Here is a 25,281-nt window from a genome sequence, read left to right as displayed (position 1 = left end):
GGCTGCGGCTGGACCGTTTCCCCCGCGGACGGGGCAGGGAGCGAACGAACGGGAGCGGGGGAAGCGGTGCCGCTGCCTTTCGTGAGTCACAACCTCGTGTCGTGCCGCCGTCCCGTGTCCTCTTCGGCCCGAGGGAGAGGACGTTGGGGGGATCTCACCGAACGCCCGGCGCGAGGGTGCAAGGAGGACCCAGCCAGGCTCTTTCCAGCGGTGCTCAGAGACGGGACCAGAGGTGACGGGCACAATCTGATACACAGGAGGTTCCCTCTGAACATCAGAAGATGTTTTTTCGCTCTGGAGGTGACCAGGCACTGGCCCGGGTTGCCCAGAGAGGCTGTGAAGTGTGTGTGTGTGTGTGTCCCCGGAGATGCTTAGAAGACATCCAAACACGGCCCTGGGCAACCTGCTGTGGGTGGCCCTGCTTGAGCAGGCCGAGCACAAGGTGACCTCCGGAGGTCCTCCCCCACCTCAACTACTCTGATTCTGTACAGTCTAATTAGGGAAAACTCTTTACTAGTAGGCTGCGATGTTGTAGGTAGCGCTGGATATTTGTGCTTTGTTGCGCGGAGGTACTCAGGCCTGTAGTTACAGGGGTCCTTTCTGGCAGTGCTGCCCCAGGGCACGGGGCGTGGGCTGACGTGCTGGACCAGCCTCCCCTTGCCTTCCCGGTTCTCAGACCCCTCTACCAGTTACACGGCTGAAGGCAGCCTGTCGCTGCAGGCAGCCGCCTGGCACAGCTCTGTCAGAGGCCCGGCGGTGGTGGGAGCTCTTCCTCCTGACAGCTGGGACTTGCATCAGCCCTGATGGCTGGAGGCTCTATTCTGGAGTGCTGAGTCCTAGTGCTGTGCATTGCTGCTTGGCAAAATTCTGATCTTGGTCTTCTGGTACAAATGTGGTTCATTCCCTGTAGCTCTGGGAACATGTTATCTGATGTGTGTCTGAGAGGTTTTCTGGCACTGCCTTGGTCTGCACACTCTGAACCTCTTGTGACAGCTGCCTCCATGCTGCCAAGACTTTTCCAGAGGATTGAGTGGCCTGTTTTGGCCCCACACAGCCTGTCTGCAGTGGCCCGTGTAACACAAAGGTGGTCGTGGCATGGTGATGTCAGCCCCTGGAATCTCACCTCTGACAGTTGCACCAAGAAACGGGCTCAGGATAACTCATGTTTGAGTTTTTCTGTCCCCACCTTGGGTCTTAGCTCTTGCATGAAGCTGCATGGCACACAGCCAGCCTGTGGTGTAGTGTCTGAGTCAGCTGCGGTTTTCAGTGTTGCTAACCTGGGCATTCAGATGCTGTGAGTCAGGTTAAAAAACATGACTTTAAAAATAGTACATTGTGGGTTCTGTCCCTCTGTCCTCTGGTATAAAAGCCTTTAGGGTGGGGGTTTTCCAGCATGGGTAAAAACTTACTTCCAAGAAGTTGAATTTCATGACTCCAGAAAAAGACCGGAAGTTGAAAGATCCAGATCTGTCTTTCTCATCAGTACAAAAGTCTTAGGACCCATGGCAGGGGTTAGACTTTAACTTCTTTTGCCATGTAATTAAAATCAGGATCACATTTACTGTGTCCAGGGGCTGTGCTCTATATGGCCACATAGCTGATGAGGTGGAGCTCCGTGCCTCAGCATGACACATAGAAGCTTGGAATGAGTTAACAACTGGAGTTGCTTTGTATCGATATGGAAATGACTAAGCAAGCTGCATTCCTGAAGTGTTACTTATTTTGATATAAAATCTGTGGGTTTCGTACTGCCCGTGTGTTTCTGGCCATCAGCATGGCAGAGTTTTGTTCAGAAAATCTTGGGGTTTATTCTGGAGCTGAACAGAATGGGGGTAGATGAGAGCTCGGGAAGGGGTCCTTGCTGCTGTGGGGACTGTCCCCTCATCCCTCCGGGACTGAGCTGGCACCTTTCCTGGACTTCGGAAGATCAGAAACCGTGTTTTATTTGGCTACCAACACAGGAGGCTTGGTGACAAGGAGGTCTCTTCGGTAGTTTAGAACTGCAGGCTCGTAAAAGGAGCGAAAGATTGCTTCAGAACTGCATGGGCTTGCCAAGTCAGTATTTGCGTGTTCTTGTGCCTGTGGTGCAGCAGAATAAGGTAAGGTGGTGTGTTAGTGCCTTTGGTTAGCTGGTTAGCTGCCAGTGTGAGTAAGGGGTGTTGGGGGGTACCAGCAGCACCTGCAGTGGGTGGGCTTGACCTCAGCATCAAAGAATATTTTATTCTTGAACAGCACTGGCAGCATTCTGTCCTTGAGCATGTGGTTTCAGGAAATGGAATTGTCTTGAGACTGCATGGAAAATGCTTAGCATGCTCTCTAGCTTTCAGAATTGGAAAAAGAGTGAGGGCTACCTATCACGTGGTGTGAATGTGTCTCATTCTTCTGCTTTGGATAGAGATATGGAAGCTGTTTTACAGCATGGGTCAGAGAGGCTCTCTTTTGGGAGAAATGTGTGATACTTGGTCTAGAAATTATTTCATTTCTCTTTGCCCCAAGCTACTGCTTTCAAATAAATAATTCAGTATTGTTGACTACACTGAACTGCTCTAAGTATTAACGCAGTAGGGATGATAAATTTGGCTTCTGTGGAAATACTGGGAAGCATACTGGAAGCACTGAAGGAGTTTGGAAGGAGACTCAGGAGAGCAGTGGTTTGGCTAGTTTGTGTGAGAGTGAATGGTGTGTGTGGTGCCTGAGATACGAGTGCTGGCTGCCTGACGCTGGTGGTCTCTACCAGTGCTGTGTCCCTGAGCTGTTTTGGCCTGTCTCAGGCTGCACTGAGTGTTGCTTAGCTTGGATCAGACCACCCCAGTCATCACCAAAGATTAGTCTCTACCCTTACCCTGGCTCATGTGATGGGTGTAGATTAAAAGCCTAGTTCTTGATAGCAGCCACCTGCCCTGCAAGCCTGGACAGGTGAAGAGCTGCATTCTTCCCCTCCTCAGATGGTTATTTTGGAAGACACAGTTCAGGGCTGTGGCTGGAAGCAGCACTGAGCAGGAGAGAACATCAGGTGCTTTAAGCTTTTCTCTACTGTCTGTGTTTAAGATGAGATGGGAGACATGTGTTTCTAGTTGTAGCTGGTAGTTCAAAGATGTCTTGGAAAGACCCTCACTGTTGCACTCAAAACTATCCAGCTTCATAGGTGAGTGAAGATTATGTTTCCCCTTCTCAGTAATACTCCAGCCAGTGCGTGGAGCTTCACTGGCTGAAGAGGTAATACTGCTTGGGAGGTTTGTGCTGAAGGAGAGGAAATAAACTCAGTGTGGATCCTGTTTCTGCATACGGGTCTCTAGTTCTGGTTGCTAGTCACGGAATTGCTTAAGCACTGGGTGAACTACTTGAACTCTGGGCATTCATCAGGGAGCAGAGCCAGGGGCAGCACCTCAGACAGACCCCCAGCACCTGAATGCTGGCTGGGACTGTGCTTCTCCACCGTGTGTCTCAGTTGCTGGCTGTGCCTTGTTGTGGAAGCACAGATCTGGAAAGCAGGAGAGGTCAGGAGCGTTGGGCTGACTCGGGCCATGGAAGCAGAAATATGGCAGGCTGGCTGAGGAGGCTCCATCAGATGCACTACTTGTGGCAGCCTTACAACGTGAGTGCTAGGAGGAAAGGTATGGGGCGTGCTGAGAGCCAGCAGACCTGACCCCTCGAGCACAGGCAGCCCTGCACGCCCTGAGGATGGACCCAGCTGAAGCCCTGAGGAGCACGGCTACTCGGTCTGCTCTGTGCAGTGATTTCCCCCGTGGATGCTGCATGGTCTGAGCCCAGGGCGAGCTGACAGCTGCTGTATTCGGAGGAGAAAGCTACCAGTGCTGTTGGGAAGCAAGGGAGCCCTTGGTGCCACACGTGGGCTTGCAGTCATCGTGGAGCTGCCTGTGCTCCCCGAGTGTGTAGGCTGGCCTTGGAGTGCTTAGTCCTGCCCGTGAGCCTGTTGCTCCACACGGGTCCTTCAGCAGCCCGCCCCTGCATGAGTTCTGCATCCAGTGGTCCTGTGTTTGAAGGCAGGGAGTAAAGGTGCCTGGTCTGAGGCGGTACTGGTGGGGAGGAGGCTGTTTCACCCCTCTGCTAGCCTGGCTTTCCCCAACAGAGCCTTTGCCTCTGCTGGCTGGTGCTTTGGCTCCTCAGCAGTGACCTGAACACTGTGGCTGTGGAGCAGTTGCCGTGGGAATGGGGAGGGTTGCTTTCCTGTCCGCTAATCAGGGCTGTGCAGATAGGGACTGAGGAAAGATGGCTCTGCTCTGGCTCAGGATGTTTTGGAAATAGTGCCTATTTATAGGAGAGAGCAGGGGCCCCTTGCTGCCCGGAGCAGCCTGGCTCTGTGGGAAGAGGTCTGGCAGTGGCAAGGGAGCCGGGCAGGGTGGGGTAGCTGTGGTTTGCTTTCTGTGTGTTCTCTGTCGTTCTCAAACTTGTTCTGCTCTGTCCCTGCCCCTCCGTGAGGGGAGCAGCAGCCCTCTTCTGTTTGCTCGTCCTCTGCCTGCACCTCACCGCTGGCAGGAGTGGGGAGGGGGTGCTGTGCCATGCTGGGGCTGGCGCTGGAGCCACAGTGCCATCAGCACTAGCAGCAGCGTCGCCTCGCTGCTTCAGAGACGTGCCAGGCGCAGGCAGGAGCGGGGCGGCTATGGAGGCGTCGGGGACGCGGCGGGACGCTGATGGTGCAGCTAATATCCCCAGTGCAGCTGCCTGCCCAGACTGTCCGAGGTTAGCCCGTTCAGGGCTGAGTGGGAGAGTTACCGGCAGCTGCCCGGGACAGTGTGATAAGCAATGCCAGGCTTCAAGAACCCACACTGCTCCCCCTGGAGACAGGCAGCAGTGTCTGGCTGCTCTGGTAGAGTGTGACAGTGCAGCCGAGGTGCTGCTGTGCCCAGGCCATCTCTGATTTGCTCGGGGAGCCTGGGCTGTCCTACGTCCATGAGCTTTCTCACTAACTGTATCGGGTAGGTCTGCCAAGGCCAGTGCTTTTCTTTTAACTGCACTACAAACGCCTCTGCCAGGCGGCTCAGCAGTGCCAGTGCTGGAGCCTGTCGTGCTGGAGCTCTGGAATTTGAGGTGCGGTGTCAATGGTGGGAGGGCTGCGGGCCTCTCTCACAGGGGCTCTCCATGCCCAGCCTGGTGCGTGGGGCAGGAACCCTTGCCAGGCAGGGTTAAAGCTTCTCTCTCTTCCAGCTCGGTTTGCTTCCTGTCCTTGGTTCTGCAGATTCTTACAGGCTCTGGTGAGTCAATGAAGACTGGATGTCGTAACAGCAGCTTTGGAGGACACGTACCCAGTTTTTGGCAGTGAGAGCTGCCTGGATCTGTCAGGCGGAGCCTGAGCACAGGCCTTGTCTGACTATGGCCCGCGTTCCCACCTGGAGTGGGTCTGGCTTGCTTTCTGTAGGAGTTCTCTGGTTTTGCCGCATGTGTGGAAGCGGTCTGCTTGCTGCTCTTGTTCTACTTTTTGCAGAGAGACTTCTTAGTGCCATGGAAATGTTAATTGAAGCCAGCGTGAGCAGGCTTGCTGCATAGCGACCTGGCCTGAGCCTCAGCTTTGCTGAGTGCTTGTCTCCTGGTACAAATGGAGAATGTTGAATAGACCCGGAGAGCTGGAACTTCTGAAATGGGGTAGCTGCTTGGAGAAAGGGAGGAACAGAGCATATTAGAGCCTATGGACAACTGTCTTCTGTCCAAGAGGAGTTTTTAACCATGCTGTGTATCTGAGAATATTGGGGATGCTTTGTGAGCTATGGGTAGAGCCGAAGGGCTCCGAGGCTGGAGACTCCACATACAAAATGTCTCTGTATTGAGTCATACCGGACCTGCAGGTGCTGGGTCTGTACACAGCCACCCAGGTTCTCCCTGGTGGTTTCACCTGCCTTTCCTGCCACAGGACTATCTGCAGGACTGTTTGCTGTATCCTCTGGATTCTCTGTTGGGGTAGTCTCAAATAGCATAGCTCCAGTTTGTGCAGGTTCTGCTTGGGTATGAGAAGTCATAGTGTTTCTTTAGCATTCCCTCTCATCTGCTGATCTAAACACAGGGCTGTTTTCCTCCTGAGCATGAGAAGGCACCAGTTGCCTGTGCCTTTTGGCCTCTGTTGAATGCCTTTTAAAAGTCGCCCTGGCTGCAGGCCACAGGCTGGGCACCACTGCCCTCCAGTCTCTCTGATGGTAAGTTTAGGTCAGGTGTTGACAAGCAGAACATCAGACAGATTTTTACTTGTGTTGTGCAGCAGGAGACCACCTCAGGGAGGAGGAGTGCAGTCGGACTCTTCTCCAGTCATCGCAGCTGTCGTAGTCCTCCTGTGTGAAGTAGCAGCCATCCTGCTGCTCCTGACTCTGGAGAAGTAGATGTGGTTCCCTTTCTGTAGAGTTCACGTGGTATCATGTACCTTGCTGTGCCTCTGCTGTGCTGAGAGCCCTGGTAGAGACGCTGTGCTGCAGTGGCTTGGCTGTGTGCTGCCTGAGGTGCTCTGAGCAGTCCAGAGCGTCAGGAGGGGCCGGGCGCTCCTGCCCAGCCTGCCTTGGTGCAAGCAAGCGGCAGAGGGGCTGGCTGAGAGCTCTGCTGCACACAGGCCATGCTGCTGTGTTCCTGTGCCATTAAATAATTTGCTTGAGTTTGGACCCTTGGGATCCTTGGCTGTCTTTTGTTCCTGTTGTGGTGTTTTGTTTGTTTTTGAAGCCAGTGAGACCTCTACTTCCTTTTGTTAGTCCTCCCAGATGTGTGCTACAGAGACAAGCTTTGTGTGGAGTGTGCTCTGGAAGCCAGTCTTGAGCATGTGATTTGGGGAGGAATGTTCTTCAGCAACTGCCAGAGAGCAGCTGGGAGCGCCCGGTGGTGTGTATGGCTGCAGCACAGCTGATGGTTCTTTTCTTCTTTCTGTCCTCAGGTCGTGCTGCCTTTGGCCTTGCGGAGCTGACGCCCAGGGGCTCTTGGACACCGCTGGGTGCTTTGGAGCCTTGTGCCAGCTTGATGTGTGCAGGGCACGGGCAGACCTGGACAAGGCTGGAGATGGGGGGTTCGTAAGCACGTTGGCACTGGCCATGCACCCAGCAGGGTCGGTGGACAGTGGCTTCTCCCGCTCTGCTGTGCAGACCCTCTCCCGCAGCCACTGCCGCAACATCAAACAGAAGATCTCCCAGTGGGAGGGGAGGACACAAGGGTGCTCCAGCAAGGAGAAGCAACAGCTGAAGGACTTTGGAGTGAAGTATGATCCCAGCTGTGATGCTCTACCCAAAGTGAAGTCAGAACATACGGAGAAAGGTGGGAAAACTAGGTCCAAAGATCCAAGGAGCCTGGGCTTGGACTTCAGGGAAGATGCACGGAGCTGCGTGCACACTGATGACTGTGGTGACCTCAGACCTTCCCAGGCCAAAGAGGAAGGAGAGTGTCAAGCAGGCTTCCTGGACCCAGGGGTGACACTGCCCCCAGGGAACTTCTATACCTCACAAGCTCTGTGGAGGAGAGCAGGTCCCCTTCTGCCTGGCAAAGCCCCACCAGTTCCCTTGGAGCTTCAGAGGAAGCAGGGGAGCTGTGGCTCCACAGGAGAACTTAAAGGAGTGGACTCTCTCTGCAGGGCAGAGAGGAGCTTGAAAAACATTTACTCTGAGGCTGAGGGGCACAAGGAGGGGCCAGCTGCTGTCCCACCACCCAAGCCCCGTAGGACTTTTTGCTATCTTGCAGAAAAGGGTGCTAGGAGCTGTAGCAATCCCCGTGCTACCAGGGAACCTTCCCTGCAAAAGCAGCATGGAGGAGACTTGGTGTTATCCTCCAACAATCCTGAGAAGAGAACAGCCATCAGGAGGATCAGAGGGAGAACCCAGAGGTACATTGATTCATCTCTCATGTCTGAAACGCGTTTCCTTAAATCAGTTTCTAGATGGGTTTGAACAGCTTGCCTGCCACAACAGTCTTGCGGACGTGCTGGTACTGATGATGCCTCTGTTGATTGGGAGAGGATGTTTCTGGATGAATGTTTCCCCTTTCCAGCATTGTGTATGCACTGCTTTTGCTGCTGATAATCTTGCAAAGGAAGGCTAAAAGCTCCAAACAGACGTCCATCCCACATCTTAGAACAGAGTTGGGTGAATATCCTGGCCCCAGGGAGAGTACTGCCTGCTTCTTGCGCTGAGCTTGCCCTCAGCTGCGATTTGTGGATGACAGAATAGCTTTCTCTTGGGCAGTGTGGCTGCTAAATGTTCCGGCTTTCCTCTGAGTGAACGATTCTCTTGCTTAAAACTGGAGGCTGTCAGCTGTGGGTACCCCTGTTGTGTGTTTGGCTATTCTTCCCTCTTTCCTGTATGTAGATCCCCATTACAGAGTAAAAAACGTCTGGGCTAGCTAGTTCTGCTTGCAGTTGAACTGACTAGGGCAGCTGTGCTAGAGAGTAGCACGAACATTGCAGGTGGAAATGTGGGAACCTTTCACTGTGGCAAAGCATGCAGCAACAAACCAGATTTTATGATGATGAGCTAAATCCCTACCAGCTCCTTTGTGACCTCTGTGCCATAATTTTGAAACAGAGAGCAAGTGTATGAAAATGCACACTCACAAATGCGGTAACACCCTTAGCATAAGCAGTAGGAGAAATCCAGAAGAAAGCAGTGCCCTGAATTCTGAGTTCTGCTGCAAGTGCTTAGTCTGCGAAACGTGTTTTAGGTTCTTGCCTCTGTGACAGGACGGTACTCGCCATACCTGCTTGGAGCCTCTGAATTAATTTTTAATCTAAAAATCTCCCAGAGTGCTTTAAGAATCTCCCTTGCTTGGTATGCTGGTTTTGGCTGGGATAGAGTTCATTTCTTCATAGTAGCTTGTGTGGTGCTAGGTTTTGGATTTGTGATAAAAATAGTATTGATAACACATCAGCGTTGTAGTTACTGCGGGGCAGTGCTTACGCTGCCTCAGGGCCTCTTCTGCTTCTTACCCCACCAGCGAGCAGGCTGGGGTGCACCAGAAGTTGGGAGGGGACACAGCTGGGACAGCTGACCCCAACTGACCCAAGGGATATTCCACACAAATGATGTTGTGCTCAGCAATAAAAATTGGGGGAAGAAGGAGGAGGGGAGGGACATCTGACGGCATTTGTCTTCCCAAGTCAGCGTTACGTGTGATAGAGCCCGGCTGTCCTGGCCGAGGGGAAACAGGGAAAGAATCCCTTGTTTTGCTTCGCTTGTGTGTGCAGCTTTTGCTTTACCTATTAAACTGTCTTTATCTCAACCCATGAGTCTTCTCGCTGTTGCCCTTCTGATTCTCTCCCCATCCCAGTGGGTGGGAGCGGGCGAGTGGCTGTGTGGGGCTGAGCTGCCAGCTGGGGTCAAACCTCAGTGCTTGGAAATCGGAGAGTCCGGAGTGGAGCATCCATGTGCTCGGTGGCCCCAGGCAGGACCATACTCTGTGGACTGGAGACAGCAACTCACTGGTACATGCAGGTGCCTTTAGCGGAAGTTACACTGGTTTTCCTCTAGGAAATCTTTTGAGTTTGAGGACATCCAGGGCTTCCGCAAGCGGATGGCAACCACCAACTCCCACAGACTTCGAGAAGAGACAAATGGCACTACAGGATCCAGGCTTGTGTGCACACAGTCAGAAGACAACATCTACGAGGACGTTATCTGTACGTGCCTGTACTTCTGGGGGATGCACTCGCTTTATTTAAGGGTAGCAAATTTGCTGGGGAGGGAGTAATGAAGATGAGAATGCATTGAGGGCCTTTCCAGCTCTTTGTTGATGTTAGTAACTATTTGCATGTGAACATCCTGATTTCAGATGTCATGAAGGGTCGCTACGATCGGCCTGTGTTAGACTGATTTCTTTATTAGCTCTTCAAATGCTCAAGCGCTGCACAGAGGTCAGTGTGAACACTGACGAAATTAGCTGCTTTGCAATACAGCTACTTTCTCTGCAGTGGTAAAGTGTTTTGTTTTGCTGAGTCTGTACAGCTTGCCTAGTTGATGGTAGTGAGTTAGAAGGATCTTTGAGTGGTGGGAACTTCTTCCATCTTTAAACAGGTCTCTCAGACCCTGTTACAGCTCGGCAGACAACTCTTCCTGCTTACGTCCCTTGCGAGAATGCAGGACTGTTTCTCCTTTCACAGATCCCCTGTCCAATGCTCTTTCCAGGTCCTGCAAAAGAGAACCCCTATGAAGATATCAGAGCGCTGCCCTTACCCCTGTGGAAGGTCCCGTCTGTCTGGAAGCTGCCGCCCCCCCGCAGCACTTGTCAGGCTCCCAAGGTAGGGTGAGGGGATGAAATTGTCACGTGTTTACAGAGACTCGTCCTCACAAGGGGCCTGTTTTGTGATCCTCCCTGGCCCCGCTTTCCCCACTCCTGCGTCGTTGGGTTTCCTATATTTTACTGTTTGTTATTAATGTAAATGATAATGAACAGCCATGGCAGTGGCAGTTGATTAAGCTGTTAAGGAGCAAAAGAACAGGAACAAGAGAGTGTTGATGAGATGCCTGAGTGTGGGGGGTTGGGGTGGGATGGAGATCTTGGTAGAGCAGGAGGCTGCAGAGAGTTTATACTTTGTGGTCTGACTCCTTTGACTCTGAGCTTAGACAAAAGCTTAACCCCATGCTTAACCATCTCTTCTGTTTTCTAGCCTCTCCCTAAGCCTCCTTTCCTCAGTCGCAAGACTCTTGAGCTAAAGCCCTCCCAGACAGGTTTCCAAGGGAAAAGGCTGAAGGACACGACCCTGCCTGTCACACTGACCGAGTGGAAGCTGTTCCAAGCAGTAGAGGCTGCTAGCAGGAGAAAGAATTTGCCCTGGGTGAGATTTAAGCATGAAACATTACTTCTTGCATGGCATTTCAAACTCTTGCTGCTTTGTCTAGCACCTTTGAGTGCTTTGTAAGTGGTCGCAGAGCTGTGTGCCTGGAGGTGAATGCTGGTTAGCACTGCTGTGTGTGACGAGTGACCCTGCTTGAGCCATTTCCCCTCCCAAGTTTTTTGGGGATCAAAACCCTGTGCCAGTTGTAGTTGGGGCAGTGGTGGTTTTGTTGGCCAAGAGTCTGCAGAGTGCTAGGTGTTGACCTGGAGATCAGTGCTGTGTGTGAATAGTAGCTCTTCCCTGTGCTTTGTCATTTAAGCCTTGTTTCCAGTGCTTCCATGAAGTGCAGTGGTGCTGGCTTTGTGCTGGACGCGGTGTGGGGATGTAAGGAAGCTCTCTGTGAGATCAAGGGCCAGCTCTGCACGAGTGTGTGTACGTGTCCCTTACTCCTGGTGACTTCTCAGACGGACCCTCATGTTCTCGTGGCAGACGCTGAGCTGGTAGATGGCTGACAGCCTGGGGCTGCTGTGGGGAGCTGGCTGGGCCCTTGGTTCTTGGTATGTTGGCTTGGAGTTCTTGACTTGCCATCAGGAACACGCCCCTGCAGCTGTTTCCTGCAGCCTTTAGGGATAAGTGTGTTTCACAGAGTTCTCCCCTTTGGTGCCTCTGTCTGCCCCTCCCACCTGCATGCAAAGGCAGATATGCTTCTGAGGCCAGAGGAGTGAGAAAGGCTTTTAATCCACCCTCACACAGAGTTGTAATTCTCATTTGATGCACTGGGAATCTTCCTAGATACTGGCATTGGTTACAAGCTCATGTCCGTCAGTGATAAAATGCAGCAGGTGCTCTAGAAGGGCAGGTACTGCTGTAGTGACTGTGCACAGGACTCAAATTCCAGTTGTGGTAGCAGCAACAACTTACTTTAACGTGGTAAAATCATTTAAATTCTGCAGATCTGTATTTCTAGTGAAAGTTGGGTGTATGTGCTTAAATTGCACAAGACTGAGGTAGAGTTGGACAGCTGCAAAATACTTTTCACATATTAAGTACTTTAGAGTAACAAGCAGCTTCTGTATGTGTTTTTAAACAGACTGTAGGCCTGGAAGATCAGGAAGGAGATGGCAAGACTGAAAATGCTGTGATGGACAGTATCTTTCATTTCTCCAGAAGCAAACCTATTCCAGAAATCTGGTAACAATTTACATGCAGGAAGCACACTTTTTTTGCTCACAAGGAATTGAGCCAGGATTGTTCTAGAGATTGAGAAAAACATTGAAGTCTAAAAAGAAACTTACTGCTTAAGAAACACGTAACTGCCTTAAACACACCCAATATCTTTCACTGATGACTTGGCTGCACAAAAATCAGAGCAGAAATAGAAATCGTCCAGGTAAGGCTGGACGGTAGAAGGAAAGAAGGCAAATTTTGCAGAAGCACTGCTTTCTGCTGCGGACTGTTTTCTTCTTGCAGCCTTCTCGAGCTAGGACTGGCTAGCAGCAAAAAATGGTGAGAAATAGATCTCAAAAGGAGAAGAGCGTAAGCCTAGTTTGCTGAGCTGAGTGAGGATAAAGGCTTGAGCCGAAAAACAGGTTCTCTTGCTGAATATCTTCCTTTTTATGCAGTATTTGTGGTGACAAATGGCTGGACCCCACCCTCCTATGTTCAGTGAGAGCAGTTAATGAATTCTTCACTTGAGACAAGAAAGAACTTGACCTGTTCGCTGCAGTTAGTGTAAATCCTTCCTCACAGTGAGGTGGAGCTGTCTTTGACATGCGAATCCAGGAGCCACCTGCAGCACTGTGTACCTGGGGGGAGTCCAGAGAGGCCTGCCCCAGGGTAACAGAGAGCGTCAGGGCCTTGGTTTAAGGTTGTGACCGGTGGAAGGCAGGTTAACGGCATCGAGCTGGAGTGTCATAATGCTGACCCTTCTTTCATATCTGTAGCTTTCTCTGCACCTGGGCTATGTTTTCTTCCAAATTTTTTCCTCCAGTGGACCAGGTCTGTAGTGTCCCTGCACCATAGAGCCACTATTCTGTCCCACTGTCTGTCTTCAGCTCTGCACGATGGAAGTACCTAATCCCTTCATTTTAGTGAGCTAGCCTGGGACAAGTGCTTAGAGCAGCTGTGTTCTGTGCCCGACATGGTACTCTGATGAACTTCCTCTATCTGTCTGACTCCCAACTGCAGCAGCAAACTTAAACAAACCCCAAGCTGTGTTGAGAGGGTTCTGCTGTCTCTGGGCTTGGAAAAAATTGAGATGCTTAAGAGCATGCAGAGTTCAGAGTCCTTTGTGGTGGAGAGTTTATAAGATATTCTTCCAAGTGCCTTTGCAGTTTGCCTCTTTAATAGAAAATCGAGATCTGATGCCAGTTTGCTGCTTCTGCTGCCTGTTTGGTAAGCGAAGTGTGGCAACTTCCAGAGTGCTTGTATGGTTTGGTGTCAGCTCTGGGTTGTGCTTGCAGTAATTCTGTGCTCGTTCATTATCCAGTGAGATGTGCTAAAAGTATTCTACAAGCAGTCTCTGAGCCAGCGCCTCTGCCAGGACTTGGGCTGCCTGTCCCAGGTGTTGTGGTGCTAAGATGGCAGCAGTTGGGCTCTGCTCCTCTTGGCACCTGGACCCTTTTCTGGACCCCCACATTAACCTCTGCTTCTGCTTTGGATTTCAGCTGGTACTGAAAATACAGGACATCTTTGATTCTAAGCGTGGAAAGAAGAGGGTGAGGTTGCTCAGCCCCACCGGGAGAGAAGTGCCTCCAGTGAAAGGTAGAGAGGTCTCCAGCACCTTCTCTGCTGTAAACCTCCCGAGCACACGGCTCCTGTCTGGCACCAACTGCAGCTCCTGCCTGGCTGAGCTGACCATGCTGAGCCCCGTGTCCAGCTGCTGGAACCGCTGAGCTTCAGCACTGCCAGGACTGGGAGCGCTGGCCTAACCCGTGTTTAACGCTGCCACAAACGGAAGAGTCCGCCACGATCTGAGCTTGAAGAGCTGGGCTACTGGTTAAAAGTGCTTTTTCAAAAGAGCAAAACCAACCCCCAAATTCCCCACTAAACTTCTTGGCACGAGAACTACTTCTCAATACTCCACTCATCGCTTTTGTGCCTCTGAAGTGATATTCTTGTGTTCCTCTGATTTTTGTAGCCATGGTATGGTCTTTACTTACAGTATATTCTGTTCAGCAACTCTCTTAACTTTTATAGCAGCATCAAATAACCACCTGGTTTCTGTTCTTTGCCTGCATTGAGCTGACCTACAGGTGGTTTACTGGAAACAATGACTTGATATCGACTCCACTTGTTGAGATTGACTGTTGTAGCATGTTGGCCAGTACGAGCTCTTCTTTGCTGATGCTTTGCTGGTGGGTGGGCAGCCCTGGGTGGTGTCAGTCTGATGAGTCTAAAGTTCTTTCCCAACTTTGGGTGTTGCCCATCTTACTTCTGCATGGCTAATAAGTGAAAACTATGTGTGTTTCAGGTGAAACCAGTGGGAATGAAAGTGATACGGAAAATCAGCCAAAAAGTGAGTGAATGAGAGGGGCAGGTCCTGTCCCCGTAGCACTACGCGTTTGGCTAAGGCTCTGATGGGATAAGCACACTGCCTAGTTGTGGCTTCTGCCAAGATAGAAAAAGGGAACATCTAAGAGGCAGCATGGCCAAGGCTGGGAGCTGTTGCTGTGACAAATGAACCTCTATTTCTGCCACCTCTCCTGATCCCTTGAGGTTTAATGCCATTAATCTGCCCATCACTAGAAGCTGATTCATTTTTGGGTTGGTGGAGTCACACTTAACTAAAATATGTCTTGCAGGAGACTGTCCCTGGATCACCCTTAGTGCTAACACTTAAGGTTTTTTTTCCCCCTGCTTCCTTCCCTTGATTCTGTTTTATATGTATAATGTTGTGAAATGCTCTCTCCTCTGAGGAGAAATCACTCAGTTATTTGTCTGGTTCCACAGTCCTGAGTTTGATCGTAGGCCTAAACTACAGACTTGAAATACCTAATTGGTTTTAGCTGGTGTGGAAAGCACCAAAGTGGTCTTAGTTTCTGTGCTGGTAAGGTTTGAATGTGAAATGGTAATGGTTGGCCAGCAGCCCTGATGAGTGACTCTGTCATGTCTCTAAGCAAGCATCTAGCCAAAAGGACCAACAGAATGGTTTCAGACGTTGCATTGACTTGGAGGGAAGCACACAGAAGGCCTTAACTTGGAGCTAAGAATGAAGTTCCACTTTTTTATGTTAAGGAGAGTAAGAGAGTGTGAAGAATCTCTGCAGAAATAGTGATTGAGTCACTGCCTGATCTGAGAGTTGTTTCCAAAGTGTCCAGAAAGTGTCATGGTGCCTGGGCAACAGGAATTTCTTACATCAGAGTGCTGTGCCTGTGCTTGTGGGTCTGTACTGCCTGTCAGGACATCCCAGCCTGGAGGTTTCTGGCTCTGACTCTGTGAATGCCCGTGCTGCTTTACAGAGCAGCTGCCTGAGGCCTGGCAGTTTCTGAACTGCTGGAACTGGGCTGCTTATCACAGCTGGGCTTCCCTCATTGGTACCACAGTGTGCCACTCTGAGATGTTCAGAAGGAATGTGAGGACAGCAGGAGAACGGTGGCTGTTGATCAAGAGGCATTGGCAAAGCTGCTGCAAGGCCAGTGCTGCCCTGCCCGGAACGGCCGTACCTGAGGAGCTGACACGGGAAGCCAGGTCCTGTGGAGCACAGCAGTGGTGTTAGGCAAATGCACCCACCTCTATTCCCCCTTCTGCAGGTGGTGACGAGTCATCTTCTGTAGGTGTGGGGCCGTGATAGCCACTGCCTGTTTTTTGTAGACTCATGGAATGGTTTGGGTTGGATCCCTAAAGAGGCCCAAGGCTGCTCTCCTGCAGTCCAGGGTAGCGAGCTGGCTGTGTGCCCTCCTCGCTGCCCTCAGGATCTTGAACTCCACCATTTCATGGTCACTGCAGCCAAGGCTGCCCATGAGCTTCACACTCCCCACCAGCCCCTCCTTGTTGGTGAGAACAAACCATAAGGCTGCTCCAGTCTGTCTGTAGAGAGCCTCATCTCGGTTTTCCTGTCGGGGTCCTGGAGCAGCCCCCACTGTAACACCTCCTGGCCCTGCCCTCCCTTTAATGCTGACCTGGGTCGGCTCCTCACCCACCCCAGGCAGAGCTCCCTGCTCTCCAGCTGGCACTGGCACAGAGGGTGACATTCCTCCTCCTCCTCTCCCTGGTCTGTCCCTCCTAAAGAGCCTGTGTCCTTCCATCCAAACACTCCAGGCACAGGAGCCACCCCCCACGGCTCCCCGATTCCGATAGATCGTAGCCCTGCAGGCGTGCCCATGTCTCCAGCTCCTCTTGTTTGTTCCCCACACGATGCGCATTTGCACAGTCAGGTAAGTTGGGCCTAGGTGAAGCTGACTGGCTGGAATTCCTTTGTGCTGCTCCTCAGGTGCTCTGCTGCTGTCCTGGGACCTCCTGCAGGCTTTGAGCATCTGTTACTGGCATCAAGCTGGTAGGAGTGGGAAGGATTGAGGTTCCCCTCCCCTGGCAATTTTAGCTTAAAGCCCTCTCTTGGGTTTGTTCCTTTCCGCAGGTCAGCACAGGAGCCTGCTGCAGGTGCCGTCCGCCTCCAGGAGGAACCCACACTACCAGACTTTGGAGAGGGATTTGATTGAGCTGCAGGAGCAGCGGCTCTTTGAGCTCTTTGTGGTGGTGTCGCTGCACAAGAAGGCATCTGAGATGATGTACACGCCACAGATCATACAGCAGTTTCCCAGCAAGGTAGGAGCTGTGTGCAACCCTGCCCACAAAACACACTCAGTAGCTGCTTGTTTCCTCTCGCAGTGTGTATCCCTTCCTAAACGTTATACTAGTTGAAGCTGGCCCACCACTTAGGATGCAGCCTTGGAATATGGAGCACCTTGCCCTGTTACAGACCCAACGTGTAGTGCTGGGCAGCTGCTGAATGTCTGTCTCAATGACTTTACTGTCCTGATTTTGGAACTAGGAAGGCTCCTACTCTAGTTCTAATTGCCTGGAAATTCTACAAAGCCAAACTGTACTGTGATACATTGCTGAGGCAGCCTGCAGGAGAGGAGAGGGACTGCAATGCTGGCATGACCTCATCCCATAGTCTGTGATTTGTAAACTATCAGTCAAGCAATTTGATGGTGCACAGGAACTGGAATCTCAGGGCTTTTTTGCTTATTTATACTGTTCTGGGGAAAAAAAAATTAAAATGGCAGAGCCATGTGTACTAGCCCCCAGAAAGCTGAGGAGAACTGTGGAAGTTAAAGTACTCTAGCTAGAACAAGCCATTTGAAATAAGCTTTCTTTCTGTCTGTAGTTACTGTGGAGCTAAGAGGATGGAGCCCTGATGCTTGCTCCTATGGTTCCAGATTGAAATGAATATTCAGTTGTCACCATCTAGGCTTGTACCTGCTGCCTTCCACTAAAAACCAGAACAAAACCAGTAATGCTGGCTGTGGTGTCAGGAGTAAGCCAGACATCATTAAGGAATCTGCACGTCACCAAATAGAGAAGGAGATGTTGGATTCGTTAAGGGAGGTTCCGTGGGACTCCCTCAGGACCCGTAAGGGATTTGTGTGTGCAGACAGCTCGAGTGTCTTAATTGTGTCGATGTTTTGGATTCACAAATGAATAAGGGACTACAACCAGAAAGAGTGCACAGTCTTAATTTAGTGGGTAAGACTGAATGTACATAAATAATATCTGCTAAAAGTGCAGACTTTAGGCTGTTAGGAGGAAGAAGGCCTGGAGCCAGATTCAGCTTTTTTCCTGGTGCAGCCTCTCAATTTGTTCATCACCTTTGGGAAGGGCAGTGCACTCTTCCTGATGCCCTAGCAGACAGACACAACTGCACCATGTGGCTCATTACTAGCTTTTATAAATGCGCTAACAAAACTAATGATTTTCTCATTGTTTATTTATGCTTTGCTCAAAGTGTTTTGGTGAGTGACTTTATGCAGGACAGCCTATCATGTTGGGATTTTGCAGGAAACATTGCCCAATAATTATGGAAGTGTTCTGATTACAGATTTTTCTCCCTTCTAAAAATATCCTTGCTTCCAAGTAATCTGCTTGTCACCCTTTTCTTTGGGCTTCATGCCCAAGGACATCAAAGCTTTTATACAACTGCTACTCTGTGAAAATGCTGTACTGTTTTCCTAACCACTCCATGCTGTCACCACTTGGAACACTGGAATAGCCTAGCTGAGCTGACAGAGTGCAGTGTTGAAAATCAGCTTTATGCAATAAGCTTGCCTCTTCTCAGGGGCATTTCCTACTTAAATGTGATCTCTCTTATTTGAAGACCTTCCTTTTGCCCCTTCTGGGCAGTTCTGAGCATGGAAAGTTGTCCTGTAGTCTGAGGGATTTGACTTGAGCCCACGTGTGGTAACTGGAACATGGGTTCAGATACCCTGGTTTTGCAGTGGAATCAGGAGTGATCTGCACATCACAAGCTGAAAGTGTTCTTGTTTCTCTTTGTTTCTTCAAATCTCCTAGGAATAGAACCAAGGCAAGCAGACACAACTGTCATCTGGGGCGTCAGTTCTAGCTTCAGTCCCCAATAAACTTGGCCATGCTTGTAAATCTGCACTCAGCTCTTACCAAAACCAGCTGGGTACTTTTACAAAGGTCCAATCAGCAGAAAAGGTGCAAGAGGGAACTGGAAACCTGTTACAGGCAGAATATGTTCTCCTATACTTGTGCATTAGCTGTGTGCTGGTTGTTTTAAATGCTGCAGCTGTGCACCACACTTCAGTGACTTCAAATGTATGTGTTACCTCTCCAGCCTGAACATCCCTTCAGACAGTCAAAGGATACTGAAGAGAGGCTAAAGGTCATTCCCAGATTCTGCTTTCCAGATCCCAAAGACTGGTTTCCTGTATCACACCTTAAAAGGTAAAGTCTTGTTTTCGAGTACTCATGCCTGAACATGGCAATGCTGAAAGTTTAGGTGTGTGCCAGTTTCCTGGAACAGAGAAACTGCAGCCAGAGCAAGGAAAAACGGGAAGGGCTGAATGCCCATCCCCTGTGATCGGGAAAGATGAGGTGTGGAGGTGGATTAGAAGTGCTGCTTCTGCCCAAGCACCGTCCTTCCTGTAAGAAGGAGGTTTGTAATATCTGTTCAGGGCCAGCTCCCAGGGCTGGCAAGTGCTTATGTTGCTCCTTGGCAGAATGAAGAAGCAGCTGGGAAGGAAGGGAGGAAGGTGCTTGCAGCTCAGAGTCCATGGGCTGCAGGTTTTTACACTGAACGGAGCCTGAAGTAGCTTGCTAACCACAGCAGGAGGTCTTCAGTGTGACCAGGAGGAGAATGGCTTATAGTCTGTGTGCCTCTCTTCTCTGAGCTGCATGGTGAATCTAACCCTGACTGTTCTTTGGTTCCCCAGTGAAACATTTTCTTTTGTGTTGACGGGGGAGGATGGTAGCCGCTGGTTTGGGTACTGCAAGAAGCTCCTGGTAAGCATCTGTGTATTGGGTGGAATGTAAAGGGCACACTAATAAATCACAGTCAAGTGCAGGGTGTGAACCAGCAGTGGTTCCCCATGTGGGTTACGTAGCACCTGTGCTGCTGCTGAGGAACGCGTGAGAGAAGGAGTGTGATGATCAGAGACTCACAGGAGGGTTTGAGTGGGAAGGGACCTTAGAGACCATCCATCCCCACCCCCTGCCCTGGGCAGGGACACCTTCCACCAGCCCAGGTTGCCCAAAGCCCCATCCAACCTGGCCTTGAACCCTGCCAGGGAGGGGGCAGCCACAGCTGCTCTGGGCAACCTGTGCCAGGGCCTCACCCCCCTCACAGGGAACAATTTCTTCCACAGGTGCCTTTCTGGGCTGCCAGTGCACTTTGCTGGCTGACAGTCAGTTTTCCACCCCCCAACCTCCCCAAGTCCTTCTCCTGGGGGCTGCTCTCCATCCCCTCCTCGCCCAGCCAGGATTTGTGCTGGGGATTGCCCCAACCTGTGGGCAGGACCTTGTCCTTGGCCTCGTTGAACTCCATGAGGTTTGCCCGTCCCCCCTGCCCAGGTCCCTCTGGCTGGATCCTTCCCCCAGTGTGTCCCCGCACACCCAGCTCAGTGTCGGGGGAACGTGCTGAGGGTGCCTCCCTCCCACTGTCCACGTCCCCAACAACGATGTCAAACGGCGCCAGTGCCAGCCCCAACCCTGAGGACGCAGCTCGTCACCGCTCTCTGAGAGCCACCCTCCAGCCAGTTCCTGATCCACCGAGGGTTCCATCCATCAGATCCACGTCTCTCCAGTTTAGAGACAAGGATGTCACGGGGGACAGTGTCAGATGCTTTGCACAAGTCCAGGTAGATGACGTCAGTTGCTCTTCCCTTACCCACCAGTGCTGTGACCCCATTGGAGAAGGCCACCAAATTCATCAGGCACCGATTGATGCCCAGCAGTACAGGGAAATGGGCTCTGGTTGAAAGACAGCTCCAGGAACTGGTTGTTCCTCGGGAAACTTAAGTCAGAAGTGTAGAGGAGGTGCAGGAGTTCTGTGGATCAGCTGCAGTGTAGGTGCTAAGTTCTTTACTGTACCCCTGTTCTGAGCATAACTGTTCTTGTTGCCTTTCAGCCCGAAGGGAAGGGGAAGCGGCTCCCTGAGGTGTACTGCATCGTCAGCCACCTGGGCTGCTTCAACCTCTTCTCCAAGGTGAAGTGGGGAGAGCCTTCACTTCTTAGCAGACTTGAGTCTGCTCCAGAAAGTAACTGGATGCTTCTGTCCAGTTCAGAACGGTTTAGTGACTGTAACTCATCCTGGGAGAGCAGCGCTTCCTTGCAGGGACTTGTCAGCCAATACACAGACTACTGTTCCTTCAGCAAATTACTGTTAGGAAGTGGCTTCTAATACCTGATATTAGTGATGGTGCCCTTTCATCCTCTTCCATGACTTGGAACTGGAAGATTTGGGGCGGGGTGGGGGTCAGGGAGGAGGTCTCGCCTTGTTTCTCCTAGCACCATGAGGAGAGTAGATAAAGAGCTGAAGTCTGGGGAGAGCTACTGCAGATAAAGGGCAGCTATTGCAGAAGAATACAGGGGCAAGCTGATGGTGGAAGCTGATTTCTAATCATTGGAGCACAGTTTCTAGAACAGTGTTTCAGAAAGATTTCTTGGCGGGAGGATGGGGTGCTGCTCCTCTTACTCCTCTAACTCGTGGTGAGAATTTGATTCCCACAAGTTTCCTTGCAGTAGCAGGAGACTGGCTTTGAGGATGGAGAGTTGTACTCACAGGTATCTACTCCCATTTGATTGTTCAGAGGTTTGAGATGAGCTTTCAGAGGGATCCCAAGCGAGGGGGGAGAGGGCTGTGAGTCTGTGTTGGAGCCTTCACATGTAGCTATGGCACGGGTTGTATCTCCTCTGGCTCACCAGCAGAGATTGAACCAATGGCTGATGTATTTTCTTGCAGATTTTAGATGAAGTGGAGAAGAGGCGAGAGATGTCTCCAGCCCTAGTGCACCCGTTCATGCGCAGTGTAATGGAGGCACCTTTCCCTGCTCCTGGACGAACAATTACTGTGAGGAGCTTCCTGCCAGGAGCAGGAAATGAGGTAAGGGAGATCAGGGATGGACTGCCTCTCCTGTGCGGGGTCCCTGGGGCCTAGTGCCATCTGCAAACCGCCTTGCAGAGTGATGCCACCTGTAAATCATCAGTCTGAAGATCCTAAAGCCCCAAGGGAGGCTGTGGTAGAAACCAGGTTCCCGTTGGATCACCTACCGTGGGGGCGATTCCCTGCTCTGTGAGGAATCGCTGCTTGGGAGCCCCCTGTGCGCCGCCCCGGCACGGGCTTCGGCCCAAGAGGAGCCACCGGTTCCGCACTGAGCGCCTCTGCCTGCCCGCAGGTGATGGAACTCTGCCGCCCGCTGGATTCCCGACTCGAGCATGTGGACTTTGAGTGCCTTTTTGAGTGTCTGAGTGTCTCTCACCTGATCCGGGTCTTTGCCTCTCTCCTGCTGGAAAGGAGGGTGGTCTTTGTTGCTGACAACTTAAGGTAAGAAATGGCTCTGAGTGACTAGTTATCCCTGAGGGGTACTGGTTTTGATTCTGCCCGTTTCATGTGCAAGCTTGTCTAACTTTTTGTAAATAGTTACCTTCAAAAGCTGTTTGCAGACTTTCCACACAACATGTGCATGCTTAGAATTTGGAGTATGATATTTACCCAAGAGGAGATAAGGGAAAGTTTCCTTTACCTCAGTAGTTGGGGTTGATGCTATTCCGAGCTCCCTGTAACTGACTTTAAAAGGGGGTGCATGGGGCTTCTGCTGCTGCATAAACAATGTACGTGAATTACGTTTTCCCCCAGAATTTCTAACCTCTGTCTGTGGCTGAGAACTGAACGAGAGCTCACGATCCACTGCTGCTCTTGCCTTTCCAGCACTCTGTCTAAATGTGGCCATGCCGCAGTTGCAACGCTCTATCCCTTCACTTGGCAACACACCTACATTCCAGTCCTGCCGACTTCCATGATTGACATTGTGTGCTCTCCGACCCCGTTCTTAATTGGCATTCTCTCCTGCTCATTACCGCAGCTCCAGGACCTGCCCATAGAAGAGGTGAGAATTGGGTGAAGCACAGTGGAGGGACAATCATGCTGTCCTCTCTGGTATAATCTCTGTGGATTGATTCTATCTTAATATAAACGCCTAAACTTTTCTGAGACTGTTGATGAACTTCCCAGATACATGTCAGGGTGTTCCATTGTTATCAAAGATAATAATATTCACTGCTTTTATAGTCAGGCTGCAGTTATGCAAAATTTATGTTTAATGTGTGACATCCCCTGCCACTGGAGACATTTTTTTTAAAAAAAAAAAAGTGGGGTTTTTTCTGTACAGCAACATACCTGGTTATAAGAGTCTGTGTTTTGTACATCTTTCCCCAGGTTCTGATTGTTGATCTCTGTGCTGACAAGTTCTTGCAAGAGGTGAGTGAAATACCAGTACTGGTCACTCGTGGTTATATGCCAGGAAAAGGCATCAGTGAAAGCAAATGAGAACAAGAAATCAGCAAAAGCTAGTATTCATGTGTAGACTCCAGTGGCTGAAGAAATATCTTGCATTCTTTTTTGACCAATATTGAAGGGAACAGCCTTACAAATCCTTGTTGCAAGATTGAGGTTGCATGAGGTGCAGAGCTCTGTGAAGCCACAGATGCTGCTTATCAGAGCTGAATTTAAAACCAGATACTGAACTGGTTCATTATGTGGAGCACACTGCTAAGGTTCTTTGATGCTTTCTGTCTTTCTGCGCACTTGTTTTCTACAGGGCTTTCTCCTCTCTCATCTAGTTGGGGTGTGTTTGTTGGTTTTTTTTTTTTTTTTCCAGGAGAGATAATTTAGGAGACATTATTACAGTTCAGTTGTGGTTCTCTGCTGAACGATACCTAATGTGCTTCTGCATCACCAGACGAGTAGCTATAAACATACTGGAGTATTCCTAGTTCAGAGGTTATTTGCATTCCTTTTCTGTGCCTTACTGTTCTGTTTTTAGCATTGCAGCCTGCAACTGGAGAAAGGTATAAAAGGATTTCAGGTTTTTTAACCCTGATGTTGAGACGTCATATTTTTTCAACAGACCTTTGTTGTTCTTGTGTGTTTTATCACTGGTATAATAAGTCTGAGTCTGTGTCGTGGATGTAGCACATGTTGTACCATGTTGGCCAGTTGTGTGTGTGACTCCAGTAGGATGTAGTCAGAGGGTGCTGAGCAAATGTTTTTCATCTCTGTGTCTACAAGACAAATGTATTGTCCCCACCAAGGTACACCATATCACAGCATAACTTTCCTTTGTTTTAGGCATGTTGTATTTCTCATCTGTTCACAATGAGAAGGTTCTACTGATGATAGATATAACACAAAAATGCTTTTATGCCCATTTTTCTCCTTAGGTATCAGATGAAGATGAGATCCTGCCTCATAAACTCCAGGCTGCACTTGTACAAATCTTGGAAGAACGAAGTGAAATCTTGTCACATGAGCAGAGTGACACACAAGGTACTTTTTCTTAAGTGGCAGAACATTTTTCTTAAAGAGAGAACGTGGCAAATTTCTGTACTTTAGAGGGTAATCTGACAGATCTTTTTGAACTGCTTTATACATAATCTGTCAAATAAATGTGAGAATTTTAAGAAGCATTGAGTAGTTTGAGCGAACGACATTGGCAAATTATGTAATTCCATGCATATTGAAAGTAACAAAGTTAGTTTTGCAGTGGGTTTGTGTTCTGTAATTTGCCTAATTCTGTAAGAGAATTAGACTGTTATGAGCTTAGTTTATTAGACACTAGATGTTTGACAGGGGAAAGGCAATTGCAGATGCTTTAACTACTGGAGAAGCTTTAGAATGGAAGCTGTCTCAGGTGCAGCAGAAAGTTGACATGGGAGATAAATCTTAATATTAGAGCTGTGGATTCTTTGATATCAAACACTCGTCTGAAATTTCACAGTCTGAGACAGACAGCCTAAAAAGTAACTGCTGCTCCTCTTTAGAAGAGGAATGAATGACCAGAGTGGTGAGTGTGGAGGGAAATTCCTTCTCTGTTGTCTCTTCACAGGTGACGTGCCTCTTAACTCCCTGGTCTCGGAAGCTTTTGTGCAGTTCTTTGTGGAGATCGTTGGGCACTACTCCCTGCACATGAATGTCACAGAGAGAGGAGAGCGGGTGTTTCAGCGAGAGCCGTTCCGTAAATCTCACGCGTCACGCAATGTGCGTCACTTCTTGCACTTCTTCATGGAAACGCAGATGTTTGCAGGGTTCATACAGGACCGAGAGCTAAGAAAGAGCGTGGTCAAAGGTGAGGTTTGATCTTCCTCATTTTACAAACTCACTTTCAAAGGATGATGTCACATGACTTTGTCTCTTAAGAAGCCTCTGTCCTGGCAAGTTGTCCTGTTGGCATTTGGGGGTCTGCAACAGCTCCGTGCCCTTTGAATTATTCAGCAGAATTCATCTTGCAATGCAGAGAATTTTTGCATCTCTCTCCTTTCTGGGCTTGATCCTGCAGCTTACATGACGTGTGATTTCCTTTTCAGAACTTCCTTGTTAATGATGTACGATGCCAGATGCTAAAACATGAAATAGCTCATCTCGGTGAGTGATCTATTTATTTTTTTTTTTCCCCTTCTGTAGGCCTTTTTGAGGTCCGTGCCTTGGAGTATTTGGAGAGTATTCCAGCGACGGAACCAACTGGAGTGAACAAAATCCTTCGCAGCCTTGGTAAAGGGACACCCTTGCGTTTTGTTGGTTGGTTGGTTGGTTGGGATTTTTAAATAAATTTAGGTATTGAACAAGTAGTTGCATGCGGAAGAGACCAGGGCCCATTCCTTGCCTTGTGTTCCTTTTGTTTACATTTGCCCCTTCAGGGGACGCTGAACACTTTGTAAGATTTTTCTTTCATTTTTAAGCTTTTGCATCTTCAGATGAAGTTTGTGCAAGCTGCCTAATCTTAGAGCGCTCAGAGCCTGGTTCTTAACTCTGGGCTTGGCTGGGACACGTTACGGGGGCAGCCGTCGCCGCCGCCCCTGGG

General features: G+C 50.1%; 1 protein-coding gene across 2 annotated transcripts in view; it reads left to right on the top strand.

The window, feature by feature from the left end:
• The window catches only part of LOC113488910 (AMP deaminase 1-like), a 58,410-nt gene that overhangs the window by 10,957 nt on the left and 22,172 nt on the right, over nt 1-25,281 (top strand). Inside the window, exons 1-18 of one of the 2 annotated variants that reach the window (XM_026864334.1) lie at nt 1,416-2,099; nt 6,866-7,801; nt 9,441-9,589; nt 10,095-10,207; nt 10,577-10,744; nt 13,411-13,507; nt 14,217-14,261; nt 16,320-16,507; nt 18,543-18,652; nt 19,141-19,210; nt 20,334-20,411; nt 21,168-21,308; nt 21,601-21,749; nt 22,134-22,311; nt 22,641-22,682; nt 23,645-23,750; nt 24,310-24,549; nt 24,885-25,270. In XM_026864334.1, coding sequence (XP_026720135.1) covers nt 7,020-7,801; nt 9,441-9,589; nt 10,095-10,207; nt 10,577-10,744; nt 13,411-13,507; nt 14,217-14,261; nt 16,320-16,507; nt 18,543-18,652; nt 19,141-19,210; nt 20,334-20,411; nt 21,168-21,308; nt 21,601-21,749; nt 22,134-22,311; nt 22,641-22,682; nt 23,645-23,750; nt 24,310-24,549; nt 24,885-25,024 — 2,796 coding nt within the window. In that variant the 5' untranslated portion in view covers nt 1,416-2,099; nt 6,866-7,019 and the 3' untranslated portion in view covers nt 25,025-25,270. Of the gene's footprint in view, nt 1-1,415; nt 2,100-6,865; nt 7,802-9,440; nt 9,590-10,094; nt 10,208-10,576; nt 10,745-13,410; nt 13,508-14,216; nt 14,262-16,319; nt 16,508-18,542; nt 18,653-19,140; nt 19,211-20,333; nt 20,412-21,167; nt 21,309-21,600; nt 21,750-22,133; nt 22,312-22,640; nt 22,683-23,644; nt 23,751-24,309; nt 24,550-24,884; nt 25,271-25,281 lie in introns of those variants that run through there. The other variant, XM_026864333.1, reaches the window with a different exon arrangement.

Source organism: Athene cunicularia, assembly GCF_003259725.1.
Source record: "Athene cunicularia isolate RWA chromosome 26 unlocalized genomic scaffold, athCun1 chr26_part1, whole genome shotgun sequence".
NCBI classification, from domain to species: domain Eukaryota; kingdom Metazoa; phylum Chordata; class Aves; order Strigiformes; family Strigidae; genus Athene; species Athene cunicularia.
The sequence above is the reverse complement of the archived record's forward strand: the minus strand, read 5'-3'. Positions and strand labels throughout refer to the sequence as shown.